Source organism: Mirounga angustirostris, unplaced genomic scaffold (genome assembly GCF_029215605.1).
Source record: "Mirounga angustirostris isolate CCGP_5_RB_7025 unplaced genomic scaffold, mMirAng1.0.hap1 SCAF_8, whole genome shotgun sequence".
NCBI classification, from domain to species: domain Eukaryota; kingdom Metazoa; phylum Chordata; class Mammalia; order Carnivora; family Phocidae; genus Mirounga; species Mirounga angustirostris.
The window spans coordinates 113,670,773-113,683,790 of NW_026991716.1; the positions used below are offsets into that span (position 1 = coordinate 113,670,773).

At 36.1% G+C, this 13,018-nt stretch overlaps 1 protein-coding gene across 4 annotated transcripts in view; it reads right to left on the reverse strand.

Moving 5' to 3' along the window:
- Positions 1 to 272: 272 nt before the first annotated feature.
- Positions 273 to 13,018, reverse strand: part of MED23 (mediator complex subunit 23) — a 41,556-nt gene continuing 28,810 nt past the window's right edge. For 3 of the 4 annotated variants that reach the window (XM_045865549.3, XM_045865550.3, XM_064598112.1), the window contains 11 exons: positions 12,511 to 12,716; positions 12,242 to 12,422; positions 11,061 to 11,231; positions 10,204 to 10,420; positions 8,344 to 8,580; positions 7,224 to 7,389; positions 6,576 to 6,648; positions 5,384 to 5,598; positions 4,331 to 4,451; positions 3,215 to 3,346; positions 273 to 1,141 (listed from right to left, as the gene is read on the reverse strand). In XM_045865549.3, the coding sequence (XP_045721505.1) occupies positions 974 to 1,141; positions 3,215 to 3,346; positions 4,331 to 4,451; positions 5,384 to 5,598; positions 6,576 to 6,648; positions 7,224 to 7,389; positions 8,344 to 8,580; positions 10,204 to 10,420; positions 11,061 to 11,231; positions 12,242 to 12,422; positions 12,511 to 12,716 (1,887 nt within the window). In that variant the 3' untranslated portion in view covers positions 273 to 973. The remainder of the gene's footprint in view (positions 1,142 to 3,214; positions 3,347 to 4,330; positions 4,452 to 5,383; positions 5,599 to 6,575; positions 6,649 to 7,223; positions 7,390 to 8,343; positions 8,581 to 10,203; positions 10,421 to 11,060; positions 11,232 to 12,241; positions 12,423 to 12,510; positions 12,717 to 13,018) is intronic. The other variant, XR_008505404.2, reaches the window with a different exon arrangement.

A 13,018-nucleotide genomic window follows, 5' to 3' on the forward strand; every position in this document is an offset into this window, starting at 1 on the left:
GATCGAGTAAGTAATCAGTTTATTCATTCAGCAGATTTTACCAATTACTTTTTAAGTTTTTTACAATTTTAATGCCGTATCCCACTCCCCCAAATTAACAGTTTGTCTCTCAAAATCTGATAAACCCTAAACCAAAATGTAGGCTATATTTAAAAATATAAATACTTAAAAATTTTAAGATTATAAAAATTTAAAGAATCGCATCCTTGGCTAGGTGAAAGTGCCAACCTGGAAAAGCAATTAATTTATTTTTAAAAACAGAGATTGCAGAATCACCATTTAACCATGATTTTATTAAGTTTATGCATTTCTATGTTATTTTCTTACATGGCTTCCAACTCATTTCATACAGTAAGTTCAAATCCACAGCAAAGGCAAAAACTTGCCAATCTGCCTTGATAGAAACATCAACCCATTTATTTGGAAACCTATGGTAAAAACTTTAAGCCATTTCTAAAAGAATATGAAACTGTGCTCCTGCAATGCGATGAAATCTATAGAGTCCTTCACTTGACAAAAATCTCTTATCCCAAAGATAAACCAAGAGATTTATGTATAAAATGATTGGGTAACTATTTTACATGTGTGGTGCCTTTAAAACAATGTATTTGAAGACTGAAGTCATTAATAATAAAAATTAAAAATAAAACCAGTGGCTAGAATAGGAAAGACTGAAAGTATCTGATAAAAGTCATTTGATCCCAGATACCTCCATATTCCTAGGTAGTTCTAATAAATTGTTATGGATATGAGCAACATGTAGCTTACTTGATCTCTTAGAGACAAAATATAGATAGGGAGATGGGAGTTATAAAGTATCAATAGATTCATCATTAGAATCAAAATAAAACAATCTGAACCTCACTGCTTCTACTACGTCACTATGTAGGCTTGAACATGTTCAGATTTAATAGATTTGAGTCCACTTTCAAAGACAGATGTGTTTCCCTTTTCACCACCACGCACCTGGATTTCACTGAGTTACTGGTAAAGACCCTGGCACCTGATTAGACTGAGGTGCTGGAGACCCACTACTCATGGCTTGTGCAGGCACGGCAGCTGGTTCCATCTTGCTAATGTGTGTGATGAATCGAAGACGAAGTTTTAAAGCTGGTTTTAAATTACAGATAATCTTCTCTACCTAAGAAATAAACACATTAAAAAATATTTTAACCAGAGAACTTCAATTTTCCACTTTTTTTTAATAATTTTTTTTTAATAATTTTTTTTAAAAGATTTTATTTATTTAGAGAGAGAGACAGCAAGAGAGGGAACACAAGCAGGGGGAGTGGGAGAGGGAGATGCAGGCCTCTCGCCAAGCAGGAAGCCCAATGCGGGGCTTGATCCCAGGACGCTGGGACCATGACCTGAGCCAAAGGCAGACGCTTAATGACTGAGCCACCCAGGCGCCCTCAATTTCCCATCTTTAAAGATGTACTTTATACATAGCAGGAGATAATAAAATCAGGGAGTGGAGTGGGCTGGATAAGAAGTTTCTTTCTGTGTTTTATGTTTTAACAAAAGCAAATAAAATTATTTCTCTCTTACATGAGGAAAAAAATGTGTTCTCCCTTACACACGTTATATATGTGCATATAATCTATATATGTCTACACTTACAAAAACATATTCACTTACTTAGCTAGCCAGTCATCCCACTGTCAAAAGCTAATATAGTTTACACTGGAAATTTTATGTATCCAACCAGTCCACCATCCTTTTTATTTTTCTTTTTTAATATATTTTTTTAAGATTTATTTATTTGAGAGAGAGAGAGAGAGAGAAAGAACAAGTGGGAGGGGCAAAGGGAGAGGGAAAGAGAATCTGAAGCAGACTCCACACTGAGCATGGAGCTGGACACGGGGCTCAATCTCACAAGATCACAACCTGAGCTGAAACCAAGAGTTGGACACTTAATCGACTGTACCACCCCCACCCAGGCATCCAGTTCACCTTCCTTTTAAAATACCATCATCACAGAAGCATGAAGTATGATTATATTTTGAAGTTATTTGAGTAACTTATGTCTGTAACATTTATCTACAAAGCTAATTTTTTTGGTTTTGGTTTGTACTTGGAATTCAAACAAAATATTAGATCTACTTTTACTTAAAATACTTTAAAGAAATAAAAACATCAAGCAGTTCCATGGCTTTCTTAGCTTTACTCAAATGCTCTTTGACCTTACCAGGAAAGATCAGCCTATTAATAATTTTTCCTTTCTGTATTCCCTTGTGTCAAAGTTTCTCAAGCCCAAATATAAAGAATATGCTAAATCAAACACTTCTGTATTGTTTTCCACTCAACTTTGACAATCCTGCTGAGGCAATAAAGAAGTGAACATCCTCCCCACTCCATGTCCCTAGCTCCAAGGAAAGAACCCCGTAGACTAGGATCCATGTTTATATGTCAGTTTACCTTCCTTTCCTGCCAGAGAAAGAAATAACATTAAGGTATGGAGCGGAGGTCACTTCACCTATCTGCCCTACCTCCACCCTTCTAAAAGAGCCAAGCCTCTGTTTCCTATAGAGATGAAACTCAGTTATGATTCAAGGACGTCCTTTCCACTTTCAGAAGACTTTACCAGGAGGTGGCTCTTTAGATGCTGAATCTGAACGTGCTTCCCTTTAACTTCACTGGAGTTTATATGCCTTTTGAAGTAACACAGAACAAATCTAATGCCTATTCCAAATGGCAACCCAGTGAGAACACAAACAACTCCCTAGGACTTTGAAAATTCAAGTTAAGTACCTCCAGTTCCTTCAAATACCCTTTATATGAATTATTCTCTTGATCCCCCTGGCTTCAGGCTTCTAGTTATGCTGCAATCTGTCCAAAGTCCCCATAGTGTACCCTAGTCACTGTGAGAAAAGTGGGATCTCCTTCACTCATTACATAGTACCTCTCTGATCTTTTAAAAAGTAGACATTCTGTACTGTTTCTTGCGAATGAGATTACTATTAATCAACCACCTAGGTCTTTTCAGATGTCCTGCTGCAACTATCAAGGGGAAGAAGTGTGAGAAATTATAACATGTATTCACTAGTACTTGAATTATACATGCAGAATAATGTGTTCATGTAGCCTAAAAAGGTCTAATAATAACCTTTTCCCCTTAGAAGAAAAAAAAATAACAAAGTACTGAAACAAAAGTGTATCATCATATATTCAAGTTTTCTAAACTAAAGATCATTAAAAGATAAAGTTAACTTACTTGTTCTTTTACGCTGTCACCAGTAAACATATACTTCATATGATACAGGAAGTCACAGATGGGATCCATGTAATTTAAGTGGGCACTACACTGGTCTACATTCAGCAACATGTCATAAAATGCCACTCCAATCTATTTAACAAATAATATAAAATTATTTAAGGGGGCAAATAAGGTTCAAGCATTTAGAATGATGTAGCTGGACTCCATTACAAGACTAACACAGAGGGATAACATGTTTGTTGAAGAACTGTCACTGATCATACAAACCTCTATGTGCACTGGATATACGATATGGTCTGCATTTTTTTTTAAAGATTTATTTATTTATTTGAAAGAGAGAGAGAGAAAAAAAGTATGTGAGAGTGTGCATGTGAGTGGGGGAGGAGCAGACGGAAAGAATCTCAAGCAGACCTCCCACTGAGCAGGAAGCCTGATGTGGGGCTTGATCCCACTACCCTGAGATCAAATCTGAGCCGAAATGAAGAGTCGGATGCTTAACTGACTGAGCCAACCAGGCGCCCTGATAATGGTCTGCATTTACAAAGGAATCCAAAGTGCTACAAAATGTCCCCTGATAGGGCTTAAATGCAATTTCTCTTCATAACTCCGTAATGTCGTTTAAAATGAAGAGATAGACAATCTCCTTTCTAGAAACCATTTCTCAATGTCTAAATTGCAGTCTCAGGGATACTTTACATTGTACCTTCTTGGTTCCATTTGGTGGCTCATACTTTAAGGTTCTATTCTTGTCTCATTTTCTTTTCTCTGCACTCTTGTTAGGTGACTGACTTCATCCATTCCCATGATTTTAATTAATTACTCTGTACTATAGGGCCAACTCTCAAATTCACTTCTCCATCCTTAACCCTCTTTTCAACCTTAAGAATGAGTATTTCCCATGCATTTCTAATTTAATACATCCCACATCAAACTCATTATAGACATACTAAGTTATGGGCACACTAAATCCTCTAAAATTGTTCTTAGATCCTGCTAAACTAATTTCACTACTAATGGTTATGATGATATACAGTTTGGAAAACACTGGGAAAGAAACAACAATAGATCTTTTAGAACTTAATCTTATCACAGACAACCCAGGTTATATTTTACCTCTATCATACATCGCGTTCTCTCTTGCTGAAATCTTTGTAAAAATGGCCCCACAAGATGGTACACATAAAGCAGCTGGAATTCGGTCTTCACTATAGGAAGAAGGACTTCAGTGAGAAACCTAAAATTTGAAGATTAGCAAGATTTCTTTTCACTTCAAATCAGCTGAATTGCTTGAACTTTGTTGATACAGCCTACCCAGGCATTTCTAAAATTTGTAATTTTTTGTAAAGTTTCTTTTTCTAATTAATCGTACATTCTCACTGGCTATGATTTTCATTTGATTATCAAAATAAATTATTTCAGATTTAGGAGTCATTCTCAACAGTAAAATTACGGAATGACAGAATGTGAATTACAGGTATCCCCTGCCTGCTTTCTGAAAATTTGCTTTATGCCACTTTGCTTTTACAAAAGGCCTACATTATTATAGCAATGGCTTTTTTTTTTTTTTTTTGTAAAAAGCAAAAATTCTCTTTGGTTTTCTTTTGGTTAGCAAAAATAGGTACTAATGTAGGTTTTCTGTAAAAATGAATTGGCATAACATGAACTTTCAGAAAGGGTGGGATACGCTTCACTTTATGTCATTTTGGCTTATGGAAGGTTTCATAGGAATACTCTACTTTTGAATAGCAGGAAAAACCAGTATTTGAAATAAAATGAGAATAACCAATCTAATATAAATGCCATTCTGAAGAAATCTGAATCTAATTACTACCAATTTTATAGTAAGAAAAATAATCAGAAAATAGGTTAATATGAGTTATTTGGTTCAAAATGCACCTTTTGGGATATATTCTGGAAAAAGCCTGCATCTGACTAAACCTCCTGAAACTGTAATGGAAAACAAGATGCCAGACTATTTTTTTGCACATACAAATTAATTTTTTCAAACAATTCTGAAATAAAGGAACTTTCTCATTATCTAGAAATTCTACTTAAACTCACTTTGTAAGTTATTCTACTGAATGAGATACATACCTCCTGTGTAAATGAGATTAAAAAAACACAAAATGAAAAAGTCCAATTTACTTAAGAAATCATAATACCTACTTGGGAATGAGAGAAAGTTGCCCAATGCTAGAATGGTGCCACACAGCATGTGCGAGAGCCAACGTATAGCTGCAGCTCATCTCGGAGTAGGATTGATGACAAGCAGTGAAGTCAAATAGGCGGAATGGATAGCCAACCCACTCTGACTCGGTTGTCAAGCTGGGACTGCTGATTACACTCACAATTCGATCATGCAGGACAATCCAATATGGTTCCTTTAAAATCAGAGGAAAGCCTGATGAAAAATACCCTTATCCGGTATTCCACCCCCTTTCCAATATTCCACTCCAAAGCCTAAAATCATGGCACTTTCTCATTCTTGAAAGTTTTACTTATCTAGCTTGTGTTTTTGTGTAATGGAGATTTTGAAAGCAAAAGTAGGTGGCTTCATAGTAAGTCAAATTAAGTCAATAAGAACCTGGGGATAAGTGTCTGTGAGTTAGAGAGCTCTATACATGTGTCTGCCCCATTCATTTAGTGTCTGATATTTACTATACAGTAAATTGTTTTTACCAATACCTATTATACAGACAACACTAGTACACACAAATAACTCAGAAATAAATACATATATTTTGGAGGTGTGTAAGGAAAAAAATGATTGATTTGGAGAGGTGAATAATCAAGTTTGGAGAGCACAGGGTTAGACAATGTTATTGAAAGATACTGCAACAGTCAACTATTGCCAACAGTCAACTGAGTAGACACATGTGAGGTCACAGAAGGGGTCACTGAAGAAGCAGGACCTAAGCTGGCAAAGAATGAATAGGCTTTAGAGAAGCTAACAGAAGGAAGAGGGGTTCTGCATGTCTCATTACGCCACACATCAGAAGTACTTAAAACATATTTCAACAAGCATTATTTGCATGAGCAAAGGCTCAATACGTAACATGTTAAGTGGTCAAAAGTAGATCAGATTTTAATGTCAAAGTAAGGTTGGATAGATAAGATGGGACCGAAGGATGCAGGGACCCATAGGTCAGGTAGGTTTTTAGATCTCAGGCAGAAAGCAAAGAAAATACTCACTGCAGGTTTCTGAAGCAATAATACCATAAAAACGTAAAAAATACAGAAATACTTCCTTAATTGTGTGTTGTCCTCGTACAGGGCATCTTACATGCATCTTACTCTTGTGGCCGACAGGGGACAACTGCATTCCATTACTATGTACAAATCACAGTTATTAACTCACTGGTAACGCAGTGATGATCAGTCCAATTGCATTCATCCATGCTGTAATATTCTCTCTTGGCACTAACGGCTGACTTTAAGTGAAGAAAAAAAGAATAAAAAATGTGAAATTACAAAAATACTTTTATATGGTTGATAATGGATCTTATTTTGAGAATTTATATAATTCAGGGCTAACAACTGACCTACTCCAAAAAAACTACAATGAATTTTTATTGAGTAAAAATTTAATATACCCAAAAGGTTAGTAAGGCTTTTCTTAGTTGTCTCCTTTAACAATGGTTGCTGGGATGAAAGACTATTTCTACCTATTTATACTTCTCCAATCATTACCCCCTACTTTATGTTGATCTTCAAGAAAGGAATCTTGAAAAACTATCTTTGGTGAGATGTTAACATTATTCCTAACTTTATTAAATGTCAAACAGCTACTGAAGAGTAGAGGTGGGAACAAACCCAGGTCTTCTGACACTGTCCATGGTTCACTCCATTACATCTGTATCACAAAGATAAAATCTGGGACCAAAAGACAATTACCATCCCATATGCATCAGCCTTGGGACAACAGGTTTGTCTAACAGTTCCAAATAAAATATCATTCTTTTTACAAATAAACAATGAATCTTATCACATGAAACAGAACACACACCTTTTCAGGACGACATTTAGAAGCGCATTTCCAACATCTTCACCTGAAACAGCCAAGGCCATGAGTTCCACACAAGTAACATGCAGTGCATGCGCAGCTGGGTTGGGAAACTCATTGAATCTCCAGTCGCAGTTTGGGAAAGGACCAGGAGATTTGCCAGCCATCGGTGCAGATGGTTAAAGCAGTAACTGCTTATTTTGAGATTAATGGCTCACATTTGTAGTGCTTCATAGTTTTAAAAATGTTTCACGTGTAAATATCTCATTTTATTATCAATTTATCTGATTATAAGCCCCCAAGAAGTGACTGAACAGAAATTAAGAGGCAAATAAGAACCAAATACACATCAGTTTGACATACCTGAAATGTACTGACAGCAACCATGTGATTAACCACAAGGTATAAATGGCAGCTCTTGTGCTTTTATAACTGACAAGATAGCTAGAGAGGCAACCAGAGTAGCCCCAGGCTTCATCCACCTATTTCTTTTAATAGTTATAAGACAGTTGATAAGAACATTACTTTATAATGAGTAAATCTTTTACTTCAGGAAACAAATGCCTTCACACAGGAAAACAAATCACACCCATTTACGTAAAATTGCTCTACCTAGTAAACAGTGGCATGGTGTACAGACATAGTAAGCACAGTGTGCTAATAACTTAAAACATGAAATCAAAATAAAGAAATAAAAAAACATATACAGCAGCCTTTTCATTAAAAAAGAAAGTTTTATTATTATCTATTAGTATTTTTTAAAAGGACCTAAGGATTTATTTAAAGCAACAAAATTCTATGTTCTCCAGTAGCCAACAGATGCATTTACTACAACAAAGAGTACTTTTTTTAGAAATAAGAATTTTTTTCTTTGCAACAACCTCATTAGGTCTGTTTTTAGATATAACATTTAATGGAGTGAATGTCTGCCTATCTGGCAGCTAACTTGCTGCTGCTAATTTAAGATTTCAAAACCTCTACAAAAGTAAAACTAAAAATGATCATAAAAAAAACAAGTTTTGGAATATATAAAAATATTACTTTGAAAGGATAATATGTGTTCTCACAAATCAACATATAGTTATTTCTGAAGGGTCTGGAAAAATCACAATGAAAAGGATATTATCTACTAGTCTGCCAATCAATCTGCAATAGTAGGAGTCATCTGGGACCCAAGGATTTTCTTCTCGTGCATTCATGCCACACTTCAGGTATGTGTCACTTAGACACCAGCCTTGCGGTCGGTTATCCTTGAGTGAGCCAATGATGGCATGGACAAGCTTTCGCTTGAGATGTGGGCGTTCTCTCAGGTGCATTTCATAATAGTGCAGAGTATTATACAAATAAGTCACAGGGCGATCTGCCAAGAAGAAAACAGATCATCACAACGTTAATCTGGTTACCCACAATGAAAAACTAACCCCATTTTTCAAGATTACCAAAAAATAGCTCAGAAGCTCATGAAACTATTTCACATGCTGGGCAATTGCATACAATGAGTATTTTTATTTTAGGACAAGGCAGAAGGCTTCTAATAACATACATATTATGTAAAGGAATATCCATTGCAGCTCTCTTTACATTCGCAAAAGATTAGAATAGTCTAAATGGTCAAAACAAGGTAAATCATGGTATGTGTGGCATGAATGAGTTTTTTATGTACTGATACAAAGTAATCAATCCTAACACATCATAAAGGCATTAAAAATAAGGTGCAGAACAATGTGCATATCCTATATTATTTATGTGGGGAAAAAAAACGAACCCCAGAATATCTAAGGAAGGATACACAAGAAACTGGTAACAGTGGTCTCCTAGAGAAAGAAACTGGCCAGCTGGAGGTCATGATGGGGTTAACTACTTTTCACTGCATACCCTTCTCTACCATGTGGATGTTACCTAATTCCCCCACCCCCCAAAAAAAGTTTTTTAAAGGAATGCTTGCTTGAACTTCATACCTATTCTGTAGTGCTAAAATGCAATTTGGATTTCTGGTTAGGAGGAAGACATCTTAGACAAAGGACTGAGAAGAACTCCCGTCCCCCCGCCCCGCCCCCGAGAAATACACTTAGTCCCCACAGTGGCTCTAGGCCTTTCACGCTCCTGTCACTGACTCCACCATTCTCTGGTCACCTGGTTTAAAACTTCAGAGTTGTCTTTGACTTCTTTCCTTCTATATTCTCCCCACAAGCTGCCAATCAAGTCCTCTTCCTTCTTCCTTGACTATCTGTCCCTTCCTTCTCATTTCCAATGTCATCATAGTTGTTTAGGTACTAATCATATAACTGAATTTTTTGACAGAGGTCTTTGAAATGGCTTCTTCCTTCCAAAACATGCTGCCAACTACAACTAGATTTATCTTTCTAAAGTGTCGCTTTCTATGCCATGACCTTACTCGGTAACTTCTAGCTGACTCTTGATTATCTGCAGGTTATAAGATCAAAACTTCTCAGCCTGGCACTTCAAGTGATCTAACTGTTGGGTACAAAGTTTAAATTCTCAATTTAGCCAATGAGGAGACTGTCTTCAAAATGCTATGATTTTTCCAAAGGATTCCTTCTGCCTAGGATGTTCTCTTTTCCTTCCTGTTTATATAAATCACATGTATCAACAGCTCGAATCCTATCATCTAGGAAGCCTACTGAGTTAGTTCATAGTAACATAGTCAGTTCTGAACTCAGATCATACCCTTCTCCTTCTCTATTCACTTGACAACTAATCACACACTACGTAAAAGGGGGCATCTCTTGCATATCACTTTTATTTCTACTTTTTAATACATTTGCCATGACCTACCTATTCATATTTTTATGTCATCTATTTTACACTTCATGGCATTGCTATATAGCACTTATTCTCAAAACACTTTTATTGAAAAACAATTAAAATAAAATCTTTAGAACCATGATTACCCATATAGTCATGCCCAGACTACTTTTGTTTATTGAGTTATTAGATGGAATTAAAATTTGAAAAAGCTTACCATGAAATTTATATAAGCCACCAAGGTGATCTAGTAGAGTCTCCAGTGACTTGGAAACTGGAAGCAACTCTAAAAATCTGTGGATTACTATATCAAATACTGGGAGAAATCGAAGACACACATTTCCAAAATAGATGGGTAGATAGGGAGACTGGATCTGCACAGGAGGATCAACCTGCTCCGCCAGGCCCTCAAAATATAGTTTCTCAGGGTATTTCTGTGGAAGTGAATAAATGGCCAATGTTCAGGGCATCTTTTTTTATTCTCTTAAAAAAATAAAGCTAAATAAACTTGTCATTTTTAAAAGAATATGAAACCATGTTTGTTTTTGCAATGCAATGAAATAAATCTAGAGTGCTTTACTTAACAAAAATATTACCCCAAAGACATACCAAAAGAGATTTATGTATAAAAGAATTTGTAATAACCCTTTCATTTTTTAAGTACTCACATCTACTAAAACTGCAGTTTCTTTCTTTTTTTTTTTTATTTATTATTTGACAGAGAGAATGAGAGAGAGAGAGCACATGAGAGGGGGGAGGGTCAGAGGGAGAAGCAGACTCCCCGCCGAGCAGGGAGCCCGATGCGGGACTCGATCCCGGGACTCCAGGATCATGACCTGAGCCGAAGGCAGTCGCTCAACCAACTGAGCCACCCAGGCGCCCTAAAACTGCAGTTTCAATAAATCCCTAACATAGAGATACTCTAGAACCTTGAGGCAGTTTAGAGAGCTAATTTCCTTCTATACAGATTAGAGAGAAAACAGTAGAACCACAGAGAAAACAGCCAAACCAATTAGCCAAATACCTAAGAATGACGTAAACAAGATTCACTGAAGCACTGATTTGAATTAGTACCTTGTGATAATTCATGTGCTTGGTGTGCCAGTCATTCTGTAGCCAGTGTTCTGGAGAATTTTCCTTCACAAAGTCACTTACTCGATTTCTAAAATCATTAGGTTTGAGTAACAGCAACTGAATTATGAAATAACAAACCTGGGCTTCATTTCCTTCATGACTACGCATGGCCTTTGGAGAACAACAGAAAAATGATATTACAATGTCTGACCTGTGCAAAAAAAAATGATATTACAATGTCTGCTACTAGATAGTCTATATTTGAAGACAGTAATATCTCACTATTATTAGAATTTTATTATATGTCGAGTCTACCCCTAACCAACTGTTCAGAATTCCCTAAACATATCTGACTTTCTTGCCCATTTTTGGTTCTCACCATTCCTTCTGCCCAAAGTGTCCCTCTTTTTTCTTTTGTTGAAATTCAATCCATCCTTCAAGATCTCTCACCTAGATAGATGTGGTCTCTCATTGTTCGCTGGCGATATTTTCCTTACACCTCTATCTTATCCTTCTATTTTACTGATTTATAGATTTAGCTTATTTCTCCTATGTCATAACCATATTTATATTTATGTTCCATAGCTAAGAGGTTAATGTTAATCAAATAAGCCACCCCAAATATCACCATTATAGTTTTAAAAAAAGTAGCATTTTCCAGCCTGGTTCAGTGTCTTCTCTTAAAATTTTGCCTGAAATAGACACCAACTGAAGAGGAAAAATAATTTGGGGAATACTGGGTGGCTATGAGAAACATTCAGTTCTGAATATGGCTGCCAAAGTATACAGAAATGATTATTAGCACTCTACAAAGAAAATCAATGGCTTTTTTTTTAAACCACTTCCTGCTTCTAGTGGGAGCCTTTGGGAATCAACTCAGGGTCTAATTGCTTGTACTTTTACAGCATCACAAGGCCAGGACCATGACTGTCTTATTTACTTCTATACTTTCTATGCATAGAACACAGCAGATATTTAATACACACTTGCTGAATGAATGAAGACACTGGGAAATCTCTAGTTCCTTAGGGAAGTGACAGCAATGCTTGATTATCGTATAATTTCCTTAAATCTTTAGAAGCAATATAGCTACATTAATACAAGATCTGTCAGTCACACACCTTGATCCAAAAGAGAATGAAGCAGCTTAGAAACTTATTCTTAAATAAGCGTATTCTTACCAGGCAGAGAATTAATCTGTCCAGTGTAACAATGTTATACTTCCATACCATGTCATTAAGAATTTCAATGCATTTGTTGAGTTGTTGACCCCCAGCTGACGTAGAGAACTCATATACTAAGAAATCTGCAAATGTTCTTACATGGGCTACCAAGGCCCTGGCTCCAATTCTTTCTAACACTCTAGAAAACCAAGAATAAATAGTAAGTTATATTGCTATATGGTATAATGGTTTGTCAAATGGAATGCAGATGTAGGTTTCTGGCTTACCTATAGCCAATCTGATTAATATGATCTGTTTCCAAGAGCATTTTCCAGAGAAGACAAAGGAAGAGAGGAGGAGAGCCTTGCATAGAGAAGTGGGTAATGATGTCATTTTCATTGGTCATTGACTTCCACTTCCTATATTCCTCCTCCACATTTTTTTTCAGATTAAAACGGCTTTCCTGAGGTACATTATTTTGCTTGAAGAATGCCTAAAAGGAAGATCAGAAGTTTACTTCAAGGGTTATACTAAAAAGAAGAGCATTGGCTATAGAGTCAAGAAACCATTCTAGGCTTGATTCTGACACTAATAAACTCTATGTGACCTCAAGCAACTTAGTAATCAAGACTGAATTTCTATAATGGGAAAACACACAGGCTTGACTAGATTATCTCTAAGATTCCTTTCCTAGATTTGCTAAGCAGAAATTCCAAGCAAGCCTGAATTCAAAGCTTCCTCAATCACCTGTTGATACTTCTGTTCATCTTTAAAAAAAAAAAAGAAATTTATGTA